The sequence below is a fragment of the Pseudopipra pipra genome, chromosome 1, assembly GCF_036250125.1.
Source record: "Pseudopipra pipra isolate bDixPip1 chromosome 1, bDixPip1.hap1, whole genome shotgun sequence".
Classification (NCBI taxonomy): Eukaryota; Metazoa; Chordata; class Aves; order Passeriformes; family Pipridae; genus Pseudopipra; species Pseudopipra pipra.
In genome coordinates, this window is record NC_087549.1 from 85857331 (window position 1) to 85880684 (window position 23354).

Below are 23354 nucleotides of genomic sequence, written 5' to 3' on the forward strand. Positions count from 1 at the left end.
TTACTGATTTAAGATCTGCATTAGTGTGATCGTTACAATGTCTGAGTGCTGCGTACAAAGCTTCCTGCAACGCAGCAGTAGTCAGTTTGACAATGATAATGCTATAAATAAATTAATGCCAAAGGACTCCACAACCACAGGCGACTGCTAATGGGATTCATACATTTACTAGATCAAACCTCTGGTGCAGGTCAAGAGCAGCAGTAACATTACTGGTAACAGACAAATGTGTGGTGGACTGTGTGAAAGAAGTTGGTAGTTTCAGTCCATTTTGTGACTGATGGACAGGTGTCTGCAATGCACAAAACAGTCCCCATGATTGTCACCTCAAAGTGTCTCAGACAGACCAAGGACTGTGAAATGATATGGCTATAGAATGCAAAGCTCAAAGACCTCTGCATGCAAGAAAACCCACCATTGCCTCTGGAAATATATTTCAGCAATTACTAACCCTCATGGTTACTTCCAGTCAAAAACTGACTTGTCATTTGCCAGCCACAATGGCACACAGTTCTGAAGTGGGTTTTCTGCATGGGGACCCAGAGAATCCCTATCCATCCCTGCCTCTGGGCATAATCCCTCTCTGGGACAGGGTCTGAGCACCCATCTGACCAGAAGAACTCTGAGCACCTCTCCCTCCCCCAGAACTCATGCTGTACTCCTTGCTGTGCTACACACAGCAATTGCTGCCTGCTCTAACAGGTTCACATTCTTCCTGTCCTGGGGACCTCAGAGCTGTGCACAATACCCCAGGTCTCACCAGAGAGGAGAATAGGGGCAGAATCACCTCCCTCAACCTGCTGGCCACACTGCTTTTGATGCAGCCCAGAATACAATTGATTTTCTGGGTTGCAAACACACATTGCTGGCTCATGTCCAGCCTGTCATTCACCAGCACCCCAACTCCTTCTCCGCACGGCCGTTCTCGATCTGTTCATCCCCCAGCCTGTGTTGATACCAGGGGTTGCCCTGACCCAGCGCCTTGCACTTGGTCTTGTTAAATCTCATGAGGTTCCAAAAGGCCCAGTTCTTGAGCTTGTCCAGATCTCTCTGGATGGCATCCCATCCTTCAGGTGTGTCAACCACACCACTCAGCTTGGTATCACCTGCAAATCTGCTGACAGTACACTCAGTTCCACTGTCTACATCACTGATGAAGATATTGAACATTACTGGTTCCGATACACACTCCTGAGGGGCACCACTCATGACTCATCTCCATCTGGACACTGAGCTATTGACCACTACCCTCTGGATAAGACCATCTAACCAATTCCTCATCCACCACAGTCCAGCCACTAAATCCGTATCTCTCCTGTTTAGAGAAGGATGTTGTGGGGGACCACGTCAAAGGCCTTACAGAAGTCCAGACAGATGACAACCTGTTGGATAGACCAAACAGGTCACTGCCAGACACACTATTATTTAAAGCACACTTGGAGACATGTTTCCTTATCTACCTTTCAGTGTCTCACATTCTGAACAGATATTTTAAATCCTGAACTCTCGAGAAATAGAATAGAAAGCAGGTGGCAAGAAACCTAATTATTCTCCTCTGTATATGGCTTTTGTGTGGATTTATAAAACATCTGTGACTGTTCCATGGGCAGCCATCCAAAGTGCTCTAGAGGAGCCAACTTGATTCACCAAGGCTACTGCCTCTGTGCCTCTGCAGAAGCACACATGGTGCTGTTGGACACCGTTCTTACTCATTTCATCTGAAATAACACACCTTGTTCCATACAGTATGCAGTCCTTTCTCTTGTACACACTACCAGTTATCTATAGGTTTTTTTGTGAGATAGACATATATATCACAGGAACCCAGACAGCCAAAAAAGGTCAAATTCTCTCTGTTGACAAGTTACTAAAACACTACTGGCTTTTTAATGTCTAAAAACGCTTACCTTCCTTAGCTTGCTCAGAAAGCTTTGTCTCACAAAGTATTTGTAGCATTTCCTACAGGCTGACTAGGAAGTACTTGAGATAAAATAGTGCTTGCAAAAGACAAAGGCAACTACCACAGTTGAAGAAAAGGCAGCTTTTTACAGGTGATCAGCATTCACATAAATACATACACATAAAATAGGGAATCTCAGGCAAAAGATATTCTCTTATCACTGCAATTGCATGTTTAAAGGTCCAAATAACATCAAATGAATTTTTGAACACAAATATAGTCACTCTGTGAGTGAAATCTGAGGAGAAAGGTGATGAGGGATACACACAGGGAAAGCATTCCCATTTTATTTCAGTAGACATGAGAACAGTCCCCAAGCACAATGCAGATACACAAACTGAAAACAAACCTACCTACAATCTGGCAAGGATATAAATAACAAAGGAAGTAACAAAACCTAACAGAAGTTTTCCAGGCTGTTGTTCCTAAACAGAAGCATTCAGTTGCAAACAATCACCACAGTAAGACCATGGCTGATAAAGTAATTAAAATTAACTCAGCTCCCAAACAAGCGGAATTTGAAATCCTTCCACTACTTTAGGAACTGGGGAGAAGTTTTAACAGTTCTTTTCCAGACCACCATCACATAAAGGACTATACTGCATGCTGAGAAAATCAAAGACACAGTTGGAAGAAGGGGTGATTAAAGCAGATTCATCCTCAACCAGCCACTGCTTGTTCCCGTGACACTGTAACTTTTGAGACACTGTTATGAACCAGATTGGGAACAGATCTGGGTAAATATAATCCTTCATGGCTTTTGTGGCAGTAGTTAGAGGAAGAAATGGTGACTGGGTTATACTTAACTCTCAAAAGCTCCCAGATCTATTTACCATGCAGCCTCACAAACAGATGCACCACCATTAAGTACGGAGGTGGTGTGTGGGCTGCCAAAACCACCACCACTACCAGAAACACTGGCCTGAGGCTGCAGCTGATCTGTGCCATAATTAGTCTCCCTACTTATCTAATCATGATAAAACAAAACAATCTTCTATTCATTTTAAAGACCAGCATCCTACAGGCAACATTATACCTCCCTCACTCAGCACAAGTGTTTCTCTCTTCAACTAAGAGCACTCTTGAAATTCAGTCTGTTTCAGACTTAACAAGTATCAGGCACAACAGAAATCAAATAGGCAGTATAACAAAGTCAACACCTAAAACTCTAGTCCAGCACATTTATAAGTTCAAGGTCAACCCTGAATTCATCGTTACCTTGATATTGGTTTTGATTGTGATATACTGGGGACACTTTTTTGTTCGGCTTACCTATTGACTTGCCTGGGACAGGAGGAAATCCTGTACTTTAAGGACTGAATTCACTAGAGACTTTTTAGGTGAGAATGAAAAGCAGACATTCCCAGCAGCATACGGGGGGTAACATCAGCAACTGCCTTACCTGCTATTTTGCCATATTTCATGAGAAGTAGAATGCAAGGAAGCAATGAACAAATTTTAGGGGACAATAGTTCCTGACATAAATCAAATAGCAGGATTTTACGGTGTAGCAAAGCCCAGTCAGACTCCCCTTTTTCCAAAGGAAGCTGGTATAAAGAAGAAAGCATAACAGTCCAACACAGGAGAACTGTAGCCTGGTCCCACCTCAAGATAATACAGCAAGTTACAGGTCTTCAGATCAGTTCTCCTGTAGTAAAACGGGGAATAATACTTTATATTAAAGCGTTGGAGACTACAGATGCCCTGATATATTAGATGTATTTATATAATACATCAGGGGGATCACTGATTTCTCCTACACCCCAAGTGTAAATAAGGCGATTTCACATAGAAAAGGACTGCAAACCTCTTAGGCAGACATCTGCTATAGAGATTCAAGAAAGGAGCCCACGTACAAAGTAGGGTTGGAGTGGAGATGGAATGTTGTTTATGTGATGCTTGAACTCCACAGAGAAGGAAACGTACCTTTACTATTAAGTTAATAACATAATACCATTACTTTGGTACATTGACACTGTAATTCTTTTCCTTTGTCAGTTAGATTTCTTGTTGTTATAACAGCAGCTACAGCAAAATCTGTGTCTGGATGCCAAAACCACAGCTGTCAAGAAAATCAGTCTCAAAACACCAATTGCAGAGAACAAGAAATTAACCCCGAGATGACTGTAGCAGTCAACTACAAAGTAAGGATTTACTATGGAGTCCCCCACACCTCTTACCTCAAGCATAGGGCGGGCACTGTCATGGATTGAAAGAATGTGCGTAATGTTATTCTTACTCAATTGTTCTACATCTCGGGCATCTGTGACAGAGGGAAAAAAAGAAGAGAAATTTTTTAATCTCTCGAAATAGCCCACTCCCCTTTCCATTGTGCATGTTGAAAAGCCACCTATCATCGGTACATTTTTCTTGAAGCTTCATAAAGTAAGGCAAAACCCCAAATGCAGCTATTCTAGAACACCATAATCACAGTGGGTAATGGGAAGACACACTTCTAACTCCAAAACAAATTACATACTATATAAAGAACAAGCTTAAGTGACTCAGGAATGTGTTTTTAAGTCAGAAGTTTCATGTATTTTGCATCTGAAATATAAGTTTATGCATGCTTCCGTGCAGGTGATGGCCATCTGAACACGCAGTCAGAGCTGTACAAGAAATAGTTTACCTCCTCTCTACCCACAAATCCCCCTTCAGGAGGAACATTTTCACTTGGGAGACAGACTTTGTGATATTCAGGTCTGAGAAGGTAAGCCAACCATATTCCTTGAATTATTAACGGACAAGCCAAAACAATAACTACATTCTTACTTCCTGTGAACCAGTAGGGAAAAATGTGCATTTAGCCAATACATACCATAATTTAGAGTCTAAAGAGAGATCAAGATGATAACGATATCGAATGTATGAAAAAGTAAAATGTTACAGCAAGGAAGTGCATTTATGAAAAGGTGTTTCCTAGACCTGTAACCAAGGGGTTTCTAACATTCAAAACTGGAAAGAAAACTGGGGCGACTGAAAAGTTGATGCTAGATATCGTGAAAGCATAGGCTTGTTTCTATGAGGAAAAAAAAGTTAAAATAGACTACCTGTCATCAGTGAGCAACTTTCACCATATTAAACTATCAGCATGCCAGAAAATTACCTGAAAGAACCACCAATACAGGTAAAAGTTAGCGTGTATCCATTTGTCCATTTACTTTTGACTCTTTTGCTTGAGAATGGCACAGCACACCATGGCAATTACAGCAGTGGTTTTGTGATGTGAACACCTGCCTTCGAAATCTGCCCATCCAATCTGTTCACACTAGCCTGGTTGCACACAAAAAAAGAGCACTGACCACAAAGGTTTCAAACTGGCTCTCTCTAGGTACAAAAATAACAATAGCATCACCTGTACATTCTTTATGTACGTGCAAGAGTGCAATTAGCATCTCTTGTGTCATCTTATCCACCTACTATAAAGTTTCAATGCCTTTTCTACATCACAAAGAGGAACTGGACATTTAATTATACTGTCACATAGACAAGATTCATGTGAGCACAGTAACAGGCAACAAAATTTAAACCCAATCCTAATGAAAGCTTTTCTACAGGTAAAAAATTGGAGAGTGAAAACTTCATTGATTTTACTCACTACTGGTCAAGCCTGCACGATTAACACAGACGTCTAACCCTTCAGAAGAGAATTAACACAAATTCTGTCTGAAACAGAACTAATGTCTAGCTGCACAGAACAATTAAAATTTCCTAAAAATCTCAGAGTAAACATTTCGAAGAAGAAATGCTCATGTTTGCCAGGAGAGGTCTTCTAATCCACTTGACCTTCATATTTTGTTAACAGTTTATAGGACAGTCTTGATTCCTTATGGAAAAACTAAGCAGGCAAGGATTTGGAAGCCCATAAACCAGCCCACGTGTCCCTAAAAATCACTGCTTTCTGTTTTACAAAGACTAAGAACAGATTTCAGAGCCTGCTGGCTGGAACTCATGAAACTAATGTATACCTAGCACAATGAGACCCCAATCTCTAATTATCAATATGACCTACATGGTAAGAAATGGCTTGCCACACAAGGTAAATTTCTTTAAAAGAAGATATGACCCAAAGTAAACGTTGGCTGCTTTGAACCAGTCTGAAAGGCCTAGTGGACACAGTAAAACTCAAAATGACTGAAATATCTTATTTCTTCAGTTAACCAAGATTTAGGCTAAGGGAATTTCAGCAAATCAAAACTATACAGTGAGATTTCAGATATTCCTAGAAACAAGCTGGAAATGGCTATCCCAGATCTACGTCCCAGAGTAACCAGCAGGTCCTCAACATATTTAGGAAACAACCATTCAAATCACTGAAGTAAAGAAGAAAAAGCTTCCCAGCCAACCACTGTATTATCTGGATCTAAATTTCAAACAGTTTACAGAGGGGAAATTCCCCAGCACCTGCGTAAGTCTCTACAGATACTATAGATAAAGCTATTTAAACAGCAGTACAAATAAGATATCCTGTCACTCATGGTCTCATACCATAAATAACAAAAAAAAAAAAAGGGTTATGTAAAGAACCACCAAAAGCCAAAAGAACCACCATCACCACAGCAATTCTAATTTCTTTACTATAGCACTGAAGCGCATTGCTATACAAGCACATGCAGGCTCACATTTTGAAATCACAGTGTGAAACACCCTATTTTCAAACTTTAAGATCAAACCTACCTATCAGAGCTCATCTTGTGCATCCTCTAAAGGGTCTCTCAAATGTGGTATTACTCTTTACAGCAGGTTACCTAATATTCTGTTTCATACATCAAAACGCTTCTCAGCTGATGTGGACTTCTGAGTAAAGCCTTCTGGAAGATCACTCCTCACACAAAAGGACACAATTCACACTGGGGAACTCATCTTCTCTCCCCCTGCATTTAGCCTATTTTCCCTCAGTTTGATTCTATGACTCCTAGTTCAACCTCTACCCATTTCCAACTTCTAGTTAGAAACACTTAATTGTAAAAGCAATGCCGAAGTCATCAAAATAGGACCAGGGGGCTGTCAGAATTTGTTTCCCTGCAGCTCTGGGAAGCCTTATGGTGTGGCTGGGGAGCAAATCACCTAGTGCAGTGTGCTTCCATCCCCCATAAGCAAAAGGGAGACAACACTGTTCCAACCACTCCAATTATGACACATCAATGGCTGAAGGACTCCAATACTAGAGTGGTGAAGTCTCAAACGTACCTACAACCATTTTCTCTTACTTTAGTATTTTAGTGCCTCCATAGAGATGCAAGGTGAGGAATAAATATTTCTCCCTTTGTAGAGTCAGATGGAAAGAAACAGCTGTGGAGTCTTTTCCACCTCTACTGCTAACAATAAAATACAAAAGCATGCTGCCAGGAATAGGGGGGCAAAAAAGCATTACAGTGATATGGGCCTGATCTGCAACACTTGACTGTAACTCACTTGTGAATTTAGAAGTTTAAATACATCCACAAAATAAGTGAGATTAGTTTCAGTTTATTTTCATTTTGTCACCCCTCTTCCCATTAGCCAGCTACTAAAGACATCCTCCCTTCTTGATTCTCCAAAGCCCACATTTCTGACTTTTTAAGTCTGAGAAGACAAACATACTCCTACAACACAGAAAGATAGTATTAAGTTTTCAGTATAACATTTTAGGTTAAGTAGAGAAAACCGAGGTAAGTGCTTAAAGAAGGCAAGTCAGCCCATTACGTACAACAGTGTTAAGTCTTAATCTGCAGATGTATAGAGACTACGGTTTCATCATCACCAGATGTTGTAGGGTTTTTTTTAAATCAAGCAACTTTATTTTCTGCTTTGGAGAGAACTAGAGATGGACACCTAAAAGAAAAACCTTCCCCATCAGGAGAGCTTTGTTCCCAGTCCCGTTATCTGCACTTACAGAGACACACACAGAAACTAAGCACGTGAACAAAAGATCCATGTCTCCTTTCTCCACTTCACACTATGTTCTAGTACATATTCCGACCCACCCTCTCGGAAGGACTTTTTCGGGGAATGAGAAAGGTGGGGAAACGAGTTCAAAACTCTGTTTAATCAGAGCACCTATAAATTGTCTTCCTTCAAAAGATGAACCTGAAAAAGGGAATGGTATCTTCACCCTCTCCTGTTTTCAGTACCTGAAATTAAATCTTAGAAAATGGAACTTTAAAATCAACATTAAGCAGATGATAATGGGAATTAATTGAATCTAGAAACACAGCAGAACCACTTGGTGGACACTGCCTTTTTATACGCTTAATAATGGGAAGAGCAAAAACTTTCCCAAGACTCTCCAGATCATCCACAGCAACACTGGACTCTTCGGGGGGAATTAAACCTCTTATTGTGGCTTTCCCCTTCATATTAAAAAACCCCCAAATATTCCATTGGAAAAACCTTGAATGATTACAAGCAAGGCAGGACACAAGCTCTTTAATACTGCAGGTAGAAACACTCTTGCGTCCTGGTTCTTGCTACTGCTACACCTTTTCGTTTGGAAGCAAACTGAGCACCCATTTAGATCTGTTATCAGAAGAAATGGATTTTTTTTCCATTTGTGCAGAGAAACAAGCTGTCCTGTCAATCCCGTAAAGAACAAAGCACCCATTTTCATTGTAAGCACAGATGACTTTCAAGAGACCTCAGGTCACCAGTGCAGAAGACACAAGGACTTGCAGTACCATAGTATATTCTTTGTCTTTGAGGCATTTCATCTCTAAGGTACAACAGAAACAAACCAAATTTTCCCCAAAACTAGAGGCGGGAAGAAGAGTTAACTGCCTCTTTCTCTTCCCTCATTTTTCTCTCTTAGCACCCTACCCTCCCATTTGCAAAGAAATAACTCCTCCTTCACTTTCACAGAAGAAGCCCAAGAGCTCTGTTTCCTTCTGGGCTTACAGACCAGACTCAGTCTTGGTATTTTGTACGGACACCTATGGTTCTTCTTGATTTTTTTCTGCCCTCTAGCTGTGCAATCTCAAATACACCCTCTCAGGAGCATACCACAATTTTAATGTGCTACTGATGAGCTTGTAAGATAAAAAGCACTTGAACACATGCCAAGATTCGTGCTTTTTCAGGAAAGTTTTTCAGATACATAATCAAGCCCTGTGGACTAGGGGGATTTCAAGAGATATTTCAGTGCTCTCCATAATCAGGACTACACTAACTTTCTACCCTGAACACCCTTAAAGTGGTTATTAAAGCCCCTCTCATTCTATGTGCTTAAAGGTTTGTGCAGCAGCAAATGAAACAGAAGCAGCAAGCTCAGTTCCCATTTCTACCACAGGTTCATTTCACTAGTTTTTCCTGGGCCTCAGTTTATCTCCCAGTTAACTGCAGAAGAGTTCGCACTGCTCTGTCATAGATTGTTTTTATGTTGATTAGGCCTAAAAGTAGAAATATTTCTGAAAATTGAATAATAATTCCCCAATCAGAACAATTGCTGACTGCCTTCTCCAGGCAACAGCCCTCCGAAATTACAGTGTTTAGCATCCCTAACACCATGCTTTCTCTCAGCAGGAAGGCACCTATCTGGAACAACTGTGCCTTTTCTCCGTCTGTCAGTATCCCCAGAGGTCTCTGAGGCAGGAGGGAGACAAGAGTGTGTGCAGAATGGTATTTTGATACAGCTCTGGAAACTGTTGCCTGACAAGGGTCCCCGAGGTGCCACTGGGGAAAGGCTATCCTCCAGAGGGCACATCAGAGCAATTTAGACATTCCTCTGACTCAGCTTTTGGAGAAGCTCCCTCCTCTCTAGCCCCTGTTCAAGGACCCAGACCCTCAGCCCTGTATCCAGGTGAGATGCACAAAGCCAGGGAATCAGTTGTTTCCTCCTGTTACTGACAAGATGCAACTTTATTCAATTCAAGCTACTAAGAAGAAGCTGAAGAAATGGAGACTAGTCAAAAGTACATTACAGGAAATAATGTTGTAAACCCATGTCTTTATATGCATCTAGTCATTTCAGCTGCCCAAATCAGGACATTCTGACCAGTCCCAACTGTATATGCTGCCAAGTATTTCTCAGCAGTCTCAAAACTAATCAGCCGCTTTTTGAAAAAGTACCACAAATCAGAACATGCTCCAAGAACACAGTAATCAAACTCCTCCAGAAAAAAACACTGGTAATAAACCTGTTCCTAAATGGGATGACTTCACTGCATGGAGAGCTTATTGCAACTGCTCCTAAGCAGTGAGGCCGGGGGGTGTTGAGTGGCAGGGGATGCAGAAAAAAGTGAAAATTGTAAAAGTATGCTTTTGTATTAGTGAAGGACAGTAACACCTCTCTTCTCTCTTCCTCTCCAGGTACAGTAGCTTATCTGAGATTGAATCAGATGCTTGTGATGGTAGAACGTAATGATTAAATGCAATATGAGCAAAAGTCATAGCAGTAAATAAATGAACTTTTTGTGTTTTTTAATCTGTTTAAAAAAAACAGACCCCACAACACAAACACAGAGATTAAAACCAGCTCCTCTTTTACTCTCTCTTATGCAGGCAGCTGAAGCATTTCACCCTCTGCTTTTCTTTCAGCTAGGCTCCCAGAAACACTGCCCACTCACACCACCTTCAGCGCACGCCTGTGCTATCCGCACAGGAGTGACCTGACATGCCATTTAGGGACCGTTCCCAAGGCGCAAAGTTGAACAGCCAGGGTAGCACAGGCGAGAGGGTCATGGGCCCTAGCACTGGCAGAGATGCTGACTCACTCCACGACCTTGGCCAACTCCCTTCCACTGAAAACAGAACTGCACCAGCAAACAGATGCTCTGGCTGAGTTTCACTCCCCAGGGCAGACTGTCAAGGGCTTACTAGCAGGATGACCACAGTGAGAGGGACAGATTGACTGCCATGTTACCACAGCTCATCCTGCCCACCTTGCCAGACTGCTCGAAACCTAAAGAACTCCAGTATCAAACATCCTCCCAATTCCACTCCTCTCCTAAATTACTTCAGACAAAGAAAACAAAAAGAGGAAGCAACATGGCTGTGACCAAGTTAGTTAATTTTGTCATCAGCCCATGCAGTAGTTCATCCAAAGTGTTTTCAAAACTATCCTCTTCGCCTTATTTTCCTTTTTTCCTACTTGTCTCTTATTTCTCCTTTTATTATCTACTTCCACCAATACGAATTCACCTCCATCCTCTCATTTTCCTTACCATGGCATGATTAACTCCCTTACATGCTAGCCTTTGTACTTGTATCTGTGGTGTGGCAAAAGGCAGCTTTTAACTTCACATGTACCTCCGGGCTGCCTCCCAAGGTGATTGGCTCCACTTCCCAAGGGGCAGCAAGCACTAGACCCACAGTGTGGGCCAGTAGATCCAGTGGCAGGTAAATCAGGCAAAAACCACTGAACTCACAGGTTTCGGGATGGGGGGCAAGGAAGGAAGGGTGGGTATGAGGCAGAGAGAATGTGCAGCACCATCTAAATCCAATGCAGATGTTGCCAGTCTTAACAGACTGTTTGTAGTATCACTCAGACCAGGAAGGACAGGATATAGCAGTAGTCCCTACGAGTCCTGCTCTATTTTACCGAAGCATAGGAAATGTGGTGTCTACATCTATTAAAAAAAACTGTACATGCACAACTGGTTTACTTCTGAGTAGGGAGTGTCAGCTGGAACTGCTCTTAACAGAATGCTTTGAGAACAGGTCATTTATTTGGATGCCTACATAAAGTTTCCTGTTTGCTAAATATGACTGGTTTTCTTTACGCAGAAAATAAACTTCATGCATAAAGGAAAAAAATCCAGAGAAACTCACAGCTGCAACATGGACAGTACAAGTATCAGTGGTCAGACTGCAACCAGCAGACCTATCAGTCTCACAAGCGGTGATAACAGAAGTCTTTAGCAGTTGTTATAAATAACCAAAATAATGAAAGCAATGAGCATGAGGCATAGTAAGCCTTTACTTATAAGGAGGGCTTGAAATAAGACTTACAAAGAATCTGCCTGGATCACAGGCTTGTCTGCCAAGCACAAGAATCATTTAAAGCAGGCCAGTGTTTAGGAATTCCAGCTGAAGCATGCTCCAAGGAGATGGCATTCATTTTTCTTTTCTCTAAGTACTTGCAGCGCAGCACAGCACACGGATGAGAGAGCAAACGACTTCTTCTTCAAGTTTACCAGGTGAATCCAGAAATGAAGCAAGATGGGGTTAAAAAGCTACAGAGATGCCAGAGAATTCCAAGGGCCTGTGAAACAACACCTTAAGACCCCTGTTAAGTAACCTAGAGATAATGATAAAACTAATCTTACCTTTAAAGTTGCCAATGAACAAGCCAGGCAGAATCTGCGAGAAAGAAATATAGTATCAAATATAGATATCTTGTGGTAAGACAATTTGACAAAGTTCAATTTGCATACAGGATGGAACATACTACTTTAGCAGACTATTGTCAAATGCAATCTAAAACATGCTGACAACATTTCATGCCTCTTTGCAACCTTCTCAAACTAAACAGCTCTAGGCAAACCATGCCTTGACAGAGTTTGTTGGCAGCCAGGGGTTGTTAATCGTGAGGACTCTCACATCATGGAGGCTCTCCAAGGATAGCAGATGTGGTTTACAAATATGAAGTGGGCCTCGAAAAACACCCTTCCCCCTGCCCCCCCAGCAGGGTAAGAGTTACCCTCATGGAACTAATGATGAAACTTCACACAGCAAAGGTGATTTGCCTAAAGTTGCTACAGAAACTGGACAAAGCCCTGCAAAATGACATCCTTCGAGGCTTTTGAAGTGCAAAGCCATGCAGGTCAGGGCTGCAGCACTGTAGGGCTCTTATAGGAAATCATTGCGAACAACGACGACTTCTGTGTTCACATAGAAAGGAAACTGCTGAAAGTCCATGAGTTGTGTGTTTCTCTTCCAGATCTAACCACTCATCCTAACACTGCCAGAAGCTTGCACAGGTCTCGATTACAGGACACTGTTTAATTTGGGAGTCTCAAGGTCTGCCCAAGGACCAGTCTGTGCAGTCTGAGGGCACGTGCACATACACAGAGGCAGGTGACACCACAGTGCTACACCTCCCACCCTCTTATAACCCTCTTAACTTGGGAAGAGCAGTAAGACCTCAAAAAAACCCACACACACCCCCCAAACACACATTTTCTGGTCAAGAATTTTGTTATCTGCCACCTGAAGTCTCTGACCCACACTCCCATAGTTTGAAGAGACCAGAACTGTGGTGATGAAACCACACGATCCATTTTTCTTCAGTGCATGCTAAGCATACCACCAGTACAGATATGTCAGTGCTGACTTCCTAAACCCTTAGCAACACCCGAGTGTCACCACAACAGCAGCAACAGACTCTCAGACAGCTATTTAAAGGGAAAACTCCACCCATTTTGCTCGATCCAGCAGCCGTGAAGTTCCGAAAGTCATGAAGGACTTTTCATCAGGGATTATCACTACAGCCTCCGTTTCACTGCAGCCTTTCTGCTGAAAGGCAAACCAATCCACCATGCAAAGGTTAGCAGGCCAGCAGAAGAGCCAGCAAAATAGCTTCTGACCTGCTTTAACTGCAGGACTTTGGTTCAATAAAAGCATCATCATGTTCGCTGTTATTTATCTCGCCTTGCAGAAAACAGAAAGGCTGCAACACTTCTCGTACTCCCTGCAGCTTCAGCTTGTGCAAACATTCCTCCCTCTATGCTTTGCTGGGTGATCTTTCTCTACCTGCTGTGTCACATCAGCTCTAAACACAGTTCTCAAACTAATTCTCTAAACTCAGTTCTCCCCCGATGGCTTCTCGAGGACCCTTGATGGAGCTTGATGCTTGTAGACCCTTGTTTGCAAATTAAGGGCTGATTGACAACACTACCTGGTCAAGAAAATGGTTCTTAAGTCTGGTACAAATACACACCTGTAAGTGTTGCAAAGACAAGCTCAGACAGCTTTCTTCCCTTTCCTTCCCTCTCCATTTGTAGAAATTCAACATTCTTACAAAGGCAGCAAAAATCCTCAGGGCAGTTTCCAATGCCAGAGTATCGAGTAGGGAAAAGAACCTTTACAACATCCTGTGGTCCCTTTCCACACGCACAAGACTCATGGTTTCAATGGACAATTCAATAATTTAAGTACACTTGATGACTCTGCTAGAAGTGCAGCTCCAAGGCTGCATCCCAGGCTAGTAAATAGAAGCCTGTAGCTGCTCCAGAGAGGACAGTACAGAAGAGTCATTGCAAAAGAGGCCAAATTCTTGAAACAAAATCATGTTCTAAAGCAAAAGGGAGTCAAGTTATGAATGAATGTCAGCAACCAGATCACCAACTTCAGCGTAACAAATAAAAAAATCAAAAACTCTTGCTGATATTTTTAAACAGCTGCCTAGTATTTCCTATCTGCAGCACAAATCTCCAATCACACCCTCACTACTGTAGACTATAGCATTTTAGACTCTAGGACACTATTTCTGCATCAAATGTGCACTCTCAAGAGACGATAAAAGCTTAATTTCCAGTCACAGTCATTAAGCTTAGACATAAGAAATTGAAGGTATCACGAAACACCGGGGGGTTGCAGAAATGAGGTTTCTTGTTGGCAAAGGAGGAAAAATCCAGAAGTCTGCATTTGTGCACCATGAAGCAATCTTATACACTAGATAGGAAATTAGGACACCCTGCAACCAAGGACAGATGTTACCCCTGTTGTCCTAGTCATTCTAGAAGCAAGAAACATTACTATGGGTGAAAGCTACCTGGAAAGAAGTGAATCTTCGTGTCATGCTGACTAATACTTCAGCACTCGACTATGGCTGGGAACCTTCAGCTGTGTCATCTCACACTGCCTTCAGTAACTGCAACTCTGGGCTGTGCAAAATGAAGGCCGATGGCTACTAGGGGCGTGTGAGAGAGAACGGGTGGGAGTCAGAAGAGTAGAAAAATAAGGTGGTTGTTTTTGTGAACTTTTCAACCACTGCTTTATGAATAAAAACAGTAGCCTCTTTACATCATCTGAAACATCATCCGAAACATTGAGAAAATGACCACAGACTAAGTAACAGATGTAGAAGAATTCACAAGCAAGGGACAAGGACACCAATGCCTGTCTTCATTTGTACCTCGCATGTGAGAGCAGCTCACATCCTCTACCTTGCAGAGCCCTGCAACAGACAATGGTTGCTCCAGTTGCTAATGCTTCTCATCAGTCCTCTCTGATAATACACCCTCCAGGAAAATGGCTTAAAGGGCTGCTTCACTGCTGTTTCCTATACAGACAAATGCTTGTAACAAAGCATCTAACTCCTTGCTGCTTCTAGATGCATTAATACTGATGAACTTCCAGAGAAGTTCATGGGGCTTTCTCAGAGATGGCCAGGCTCTGCTAAAAGGAACAGACAAGCCTACCTTTCTCCAGGACCACAGGAGAGTGGCACGCATCAGGGAGGGATATTTGCTGCTGACGTGAACTGGCATAGCTTATCTGACTTCCATAAAAGTGGTTACATCAGCTCTAAGTAGCCACACTGGTTTAAATTTCTCATAAATCCACTCCTACAATGAAGAAGGCTTATCTGCCCTTTTTGTAGAGATAGCACTCAAACCTTCTGATGGGTTTACACGAATAACCGGCAGCTAACTGTAACAGGGATGAGCAACAACTAAAACCCAGGAAAAACTCTTCACTAAGCATATCCTGTTCACCAATAATGAAATCTTGTCACCATCTCAGCTGCTAGACTTCAGCTCCTGGAAAACATCTTCGTAGTTTTTCAACCACAGACTTCAACTTGAACTTTGAATACAAGTCAACGTTAGACATTAAGCATGAAGACAAATCAGGCCACCCAGAAAATTTCCTGGGGTCCAAGTCAGACCCCATTAATCATTCTGACTTAACAGATGTAAGAAAAAGTATTGAAAATTAATAGTAGCCAAGTCAATGCACATTCACTAGCCAATTCTCCTTCTCTGAGCAGAATAAGAAGGGCATGTGTAAACCAATGCTTTTAATTTAATTTGGGAAAAGTCAGAAGGCTTGGGTGGACTGAAGGGAAAAAAACTATGCAGGGCTAATATTACAGAGAAAACTAGCAACAAAAGACAAACACCATCTAAAAAGAATGCCAGACCTCCAGCCCTTGATCAGCCCTAATGGTCACAAAGTCAGGTGAGACTGCTATTTGCTATGAAATATATCAGTATCAGGAGACAGAAAAATAAGGAGGGAACCATGCCACTGAGAAAGGCTCCAAAAGCAGCCACACAGGCTGTAGCAGTCTCTGGAGCTCTTCCTTACCACACCCATCACAGGTCACCATTAATCCTCTTCCCTTGGCATCAGTACAAAGAGATTCCTTAAATGAAATAATCCACAACTGAATAAGCTGATTATTTTCTCCTACCATCCGTATATAGCTTAACCACAAAAAAAAATTTCAGTTGGAAACTAAAGCAATTTGTATTGACTGACTAAGCTGAGTCAAGCAAATACCCACCAGCATCTGTGCTAATGACTCCATGCCTCCCCTTGCCCCTCCAGCATTTGCTGATTCATGAGATCAAAATGAATAGATGATCCAGAGGCACGTTCTGAAGGTGGCAAGTAGCAGACCCATACGCGAGACCCCTAAAAAAATAAACCCTTATGGCCAGTATCCAGCATGGTTACAGCCTCCTTAAAGGAGCCAGTTCCTCCCAAATGCTGAATGTCTCATCCTCTTGGATACAGTCATCAGAAAAGCGAGAAAAATCCAAATAGTATTATGCTTCTCCTGAAAGCTCTGGCTGGTACATGCCAGGGCAACATTTAACAGAATTAAAATTACCAAATTGGCCAGTCACAGATTGCCAATTCCTACCCAACATGGTACCACAGCAAGATCTAATGCAGCTTCAAATGGCCAACACTTGTCCTTTTGATTATTTTTTTTCTCTCCAGATTGCAATTTTAGCATCCCATATCCTGTCCCTCTAAATATTTTGATAATTTCAAACATTTGTAGAAAAATACTACAAACATACCAGAAGCCTAAAAGGAGTCTTTCTAGCTGTGTTTCTTCCTAACTGGTCACTCCTAGAAGATGACTGCAACGAGTGGCTACATATCACAATGTCATCCCCAGACTTCAAAAGCAAAAATGGAGAGAAAGACCAAAGAAGGTTCTACCTCGTACCCAATAACTCAATTCCTCACCAGCCAGATCTTTCCTCTGCCTGAAGTTCCTATTTCCATGTCTCTACCTATAGGATGAAAAGGCTTCACCTTCCAGGTGGCACACTAAGCACTCTGGACGTTCACCAATCTGACTTCCAGGGGCAAGGATGTCTGACCGGGACAACATGTGAGCAGCTATTTCTAGCTGTTCTCCTCCGCTCTGTCGTAGGCCATGCACGCAGCAAAGCTACTCCCAAAGCACTCAAAGCAGGATGTAAGAGAGAAGAGATTACTCAACTCCTGTTCCTCGTAGTAAGCTATATATAAAAGGCTAGTTACCACCACACTTTCAAACCTGGGTTTAAAACAGAGGTGGAGATACTGAGAAAAATCACAGTTGTCCCTTGATAACGACCATGACATGCCAGGGGAATCGGGCACACAATAAGCCCCCACTGCCAAAAGGCCAACACCCTTCGCAAAACAGATCCATCTTCCTTCCTCGCTGCGATCTCCACTGGGGCCGCGCGCTTTCCTGTCCCACTGGCACCGGGCCCAGCCCTACAGCGACAGCCCGTATCCACGGGCTGCTCCGCGCCCTGGGAACGGAGCAAGCCCCGCGCTCGCTGAGAGTCCAAAGCCCCGGGTCCCGCCGCGGGTCGGGGGGTGCGGGCTCTGCCCCAGGCCGCCCCCCAGGGCGGGGGGACACACAAGGGACACTGAAGCTCGGCGCCGGGGGGCACTGCGGCCGTCAGCGACCGCTGGGAACTCCCTTTGCCCGGGGAGGGGAAGCCCGGGCGCGCATCACCGAAACCAGGGCCCCCCTCCCGCCACCCGCCCGCGCTGCGGCCGGGGAGGGGGGGGGGGAGGAGGAGGAGGAGGAGGAGGAGGAGGAGGCGCGCCCCGAGGGAGCGGCGCGGCCGCGCTCCCCGTCCCTCCGCCCTCGCCCCGATGCGGGGGACCCCCGAAGTCGAAAGAGAAAAGCCTCTGCTGCCCAGGCCTTTGTTTCGGGAGCGGCTGCCCGCCGCGCACGGGCGAGACAAAGGCGGAGGCGCCGCGGCATCCCTCCCGCCCCGAGGCGCGGAGGGACCGCCAGCCCGGGCACCGCCGCGCCGGGCCCAAGCACATGCACTCGCGCACGGCCACCACCGCGTTACCTTGTTCATCCCATTCCCCATGGCTTAAGCGACCCGCACGCCAGCACCGCGGGAGAAGCCGTCGGCCGCTGCTGCCGGCGGCGGGTCGGCGTGCATGGGACAGTGCTTGCCGGAGGGGAAGGGGGGGAGTGGATGACTGGGGACGAGCTAATTGCTAATTAAGGGCGGCTTCTGCTCGCCGCTGTCGGACAGGGCGAGGCGCATCCCTCCCTCCCTGGCCGTGTCTCCCTCCTGGATGCCGGGCGGCTGGGGGCGGGCGTCCGCTCGGCCGCCCTCGGGAGCGGCGCGAGCCGCGGGGCCGCGCCACCAGGAACCACCTACCACCACCGCCCCCGCGCGCGGGCACGGCCCCCGCGGGCCGCCCTGGGGCTTGTAGTCCGCGCCGCCGCGACGTGCGCTCGCCGCGCGCCCCGTTGAACTACGCATCCCAGCGGCCCCCGCGCCGCCGACCTGCCCCACCTGCCGCGGCCGACGGCACCCGGGGGGCGTTCCGGTGGATAAGCGCCGGCCGCGACCGCAGCGGGGTCGGCATCGGTATCAGCATCGGCCACCGCAGCGGCTCCCGCGGGAGGCTCCGCGGCATAGACCACTCGCCGTCGGTGGGCCCAGGGAGGGCAAGGCTGCGGTGCGGGAGCGGGCAGGTGCTGCCCGCCCGCCTCTGCCATCCCGAACCCTGGGTTGTTTCGGCTTCGAACGGGCCCTGGCAGGACGCACCCTGGCCTTGGGCGCCAGGGCTGCTTGTCCCCGCTTGCCAGCCCGTGCCACTCTGGCGTGGCAGTCCCCACGCGTCGGGCGGAAGAGGGATGCAGGATGCGGGCGTGTGAGGCTCCGGCTGTGCCGGGAGCAGAGCCTCGCACAGCGGCCTGTGCCTTGGCATGGCATGCTGCAGCAGTGTTCTGCCCTGTCATTCCAACTACGCTGCAGGCAGACAGGGACACAAAGGACATCCTAACTGAAGCAAACAGAGAGGAGAAAGCAAATAGTTGGAAGCAAACATAGCAGGATCGTACTGGTTGACAGCACCGGAGATTGCCTGGTCTAGCCTTCCTCCTCAAGCAGGGAATGATGCTCATTGCTGAGCCTTGGCAGGCGTGGCTTCAAAGCCATGCTCAGTACTTCCACCTCCATGCTTTGCTTCCTAAAACGTGACATGATAGAGCCACATCCCTCTAGCCACGGGGATGTGTTTTAGGGAGGTATGGTGATGAGGGATTTGGTGGTTAGTGAAGGAAATTTTCTCCAAAGAGTTAATGAGATAGGGGATACAGGGAAGGACTTAAGGGATACACAGAGTTCAAATAAGCAGGGGCAGGATACTACTACATAAGGTCTCTCCCATTAACCAGCAGAGTATCAGTGCCCAAAAAGCCTGAAATCCTTAGAGGCTCAAATGCAAAACAGAGAAGGATGCTGCTGTGTGACCACCATCAGGTTGCCTGTGCATTTATACATGCATCAGTGTGAGATGTTTATAAAAAGTGATGCCAAGATGTCATTTTTTTGGCATACCTCGGTAGGCCTAGGCAGGTCAGGGGCATCTGCAGCTCAAAGTAGGCAGTGGAAGGGTGAAAGATGGAAAACATGGTTAAGTCAACAAGCAGCAAAGCCAGGTATGAAATAATGGGTGGATGAACTCTCCAAGGGATAGATTAGTGATGGGGGGGATTCTTACGTAGTGGTAGTGGTTGCCAGTACAAGCAAACTCTAAGGGAACAATTTCACAACCTCCAGTTGCAGTCAAACATCTGCTGTTGCCAAAGAGGTGGTCACACGTCCTCACGCTACCCTTAACAGCACCTCTGTTCCCCTTTGCTTAAGCAACCCTCAACACCTGTCTGACCCAAGAACGAATTTATTCAGAGAACAATCCCTGTAAAAAGCTGGGGAGTGACAACTCACTCCCTGTGGGGTCAGACCTGTCCATACAGAGACAGGGATCAGGACCAGACACCTCAGCTGTGGGTTGTGATTGTATTGCCACATCTTCAAAAACTGGTGCTGTTCCCACAGAAGCCAATGACATGCTTGAAAGCCAACAGAGATTAAGCCACCAGTTTAACTACCTAGAATGATGGAAAATTCTTACCTTGAAACAGCCATGTCATCACCACAGATGCTTAAATTTCAGGGGAACCCTAGGGAAAAACTGATTTTGCACTTAAAGCATTCCTGAACCTTTCCCTCCCTGAGGCTCCACAGAGTTTGCGGGGCTGTATCATGTCATCATCAGCCTCAAAAACATCATAGCAGTCTCTCTGTAAGGCCTGGAAGGATAACCACCCAACTTGAAGCACTGCACTTCTCCCTTCCCCTTCCATACTGGTGAAAAGCATAGCAGTGAGCTTTATCACAGATATTGGCTTTAATATTTCATTGGTAAAGCTCTCCAGAATGTAATGTACTTTATCCTCATGCCATACAAAATATGACTGAGGTCCAAACAGCATGAATCATGGCTTGCCATAATAGCTACTAAACACATTGTATTACCAAAGTGAAAGCTGCCAGCAACACTAACAAAAAGTGAATAATATCCCTAGTAACTGCAAGGATCTGTGTTGTGTTAAGAGGTCCATGATAACTAGAAGGCCTTGTGGTCAATATGCTGGAAGTCTTGGCTCATCAATTCACTTCCCCATAACTCAGTTCTCCTATCTGTAAACTGCAAGTAACAATATTTCTGGCCTTTTCAAAGAATGCTGAAAAGTACTGTGCATGGGCGATTCATGTGAAATTATTATATTAGGCAATACAGATGGAAAATAAGTATATCTAACTTAGTATCTGACATTTTTCTGAATAGGAAGTGTTACACATCCTCGTGGGAATTGTGATCCTCTGTTTCAATTTCAAGTTTTGTTACTCTCTTCAGGATGCCTACTTCAGCCTGCAGTGCTTTCCCATATTAGACTTCTATTGCATGCATGCAACATTTTACAGTGAAAGAGCAAAAATCAGAGTGGAAGAGTGTAACATACCAGGATTAAAAAGCAGTGAGAGAAAATCCACTTCTCTCTTAAACATTTACTATGGTGTATAGTATATCTTTTGTATATCCACAGGTCTAGAGAGGGAATCTTGATACTGTTTCCAGACTTGTGTCTCTTACCCAGTTATTCAAAAAAGTGATTGCTTTTGTTCTTCAGCCATTGTTTAATAAACTACCATATAATGCATTTATGGGGGCAGGTTTTCAGCAAGCCTAAATCCTCATAAAGTGTTTATTCATTGTCACTTCTCAAGATCTTATTCCTTGTGCTTAGTATCTGCACTGGTTTTATTATTTTGAAGTTCATTTTAAAAAGCAAGCTATCCTGAGATGACTGGACTGAATAAATGAACACAGAAAATAAGAGCAAAAAGGTCCTGCTGAATCTCATAATCTTCAGTGAGTATCCCTGAAAAGAGATCACTTTAGCATGGCCTGTAATCCCACAAATCTGGGGATTTTCCTACTTCTTTGTGATATGAGGATAGTAAATTGAGTAATCCCCACTTCTTGACTTCACACACAAACGTATCTGGCAATGCCTAGTGTTCAGCAGCAGCGACCACTTCTAGGCAACTGCCTGAAAACTAACAGCCAGCCAAACTGATAATGAAACTGAACCTTCTTAAAAATTAGACAGAACTTTTGCGTTGACAGTACGTTGAGCTTACTATGTTAAAAATAAGTAAGTAAATACTCTCTACTTCTTATCTTCTGATCTCACTTTCTCTAAACCCTGAGCTAACATTCAGCCGTAGGCAGAAGGCATGTCAGCTATCCATGATCTGTCAGGAACTGATAAGACCTGGGCTGGGTTCCTGTGAAGCAGCATCACAACTTAGTTCTCAGAGATGGCAAGACTGGAGATAAAAAGAATGATTGGTCAGAAATAGCCAGTGGAATGGTTTTCCTCTGAAACAGAGCATTTTGACAGAAAGGAACTGTTTTGCCAGAAATAAATAATGAAACCTTAAAATTCATAAATGGCACCAGGCTTGTTTTGTAACTGTGCTGAGAGGGAGATGAATGGAAGGGAAAGAGCTTGCAGGACTCCTTGCCCATTCTTTTAATATTTCTATTTGGTAAGAAACATTGCCAAAGCATTTCAAGACCTGTTCTCTGGATAGAAGAGATTGATTTACTGCCATGTAGCCTCAGAGCAGAATTCATTCATCATTTGATAAATTCACTGTCTTAAGGCCAAATTTGGCTTTTATTATGTCACTGTGAATCTACAGTAACTTTGTCAAAATCAATGATATTTGAGCAAGCTTTAAGTCCTGAAAATGAAGGAATTTACCACTGTGGTTTACTTCAGAAAAAATTAGCTTTCAGGAAGCTGCTCTCAACAGGCAGAGTAGCTGGAAGACCATAATTCTGCCTTGTACTCCTCTTGCTTCCCCTTTCCATTACTGGATATCAACAGAATATAGACTACACCACAACGTAAGGGCTGAGCCAGCAGATGAGGCCAAAATGGCCCAAAGAAGGGCTTTGCAAAAGACAGGTCTTAAAAAAAAAAAAAAAAAAAAAAAGCAGCACCCAAAACCCTAACAATTCAGACAGGAGGAACAATGCTAGAGAATGGCTGAGAAAAGCATGTAGGATAATTTAGAGGTAGGTTAGCTGCCATGGCAACCATGTACCAAATTACTGCACTTCTGTGTCTCTAAACCTGCCAGCAGCTAATTTTGTTTGCATGTACTTCAGGCTTTAAAATAAATTAATCCACCTTAAAACTCATGATGGATTGCGAATGAAGTGCAGATACTGGGACTGCTGTGGGGTGTTTGGTTTAAGCAGTTAGAAAATAGAGATACAGAAAATAATAGGCCTTGAAAATTCTGATTTCACTAAGTAGTTAAAAATTACATAATTTCTTTTAACATTCATAGCAGGCAGTTTTAACCCTGAATTTGTACTACTTTGCCTTGCACATATTATGCACATATCTGCCTTGCCAGATCAACCTGACACGTTTACTTCCAATCTGTATATAAGAAAGAAATTGGTCTTAGCAGCACCTCTATTTTATTTTTCACTGTGAGAAACTGCCATGTTAAAAAAAGAGTGAGACATTTTCTTTTAAAGCCAGATTCTTTGGAAATATGGTAAAATACTACCTCCCTAAAGAATAGAAACAAGGCTATCAAAAAGCATG

The 23354-nt window shown here is 44.1% G+C and overlaps 1 protein-coding gene across 3 annotated transcripts in view; it reads right to left on the reverse strand.

The window, feature by feature from the left end:
* The window catches only part of DUSP22 (dual specificity phosphatase 22), a 44135-nt gene extending 25627 nt beyond the window's left edge, over positions 1-18508 (reverse strand). Inside the window, exons 1-3 of one of the 3 annotated variants that reach the window (XM_064663078.1) lie at positions 18205-18508; positions 12202-12235; positions 4141-4223 (exon numbers count right to left, since the gene is read on the reverse strand). In XM_064663078.1, coding sequence (XP_064519148.1) covers positions 4141-4223; positions 12202-12235; positions 18205-18225 — 138 coding nt within the window. In that variant the 5' untranslated portion in view covers positions 18226-18508. Of the gene's footprint in view, positions 1-4140; positions 4224-12201; positions 12236-15297; positions 15698-18204 lie in introns of those variants that run through there. The other 2 variants (XM_064663070.1, XM_064663087.1) reach the window with 2 other exon arrangements.
* Between the last annotated feature and the right edge of the window lie 4846 nt (positions 18509-23354).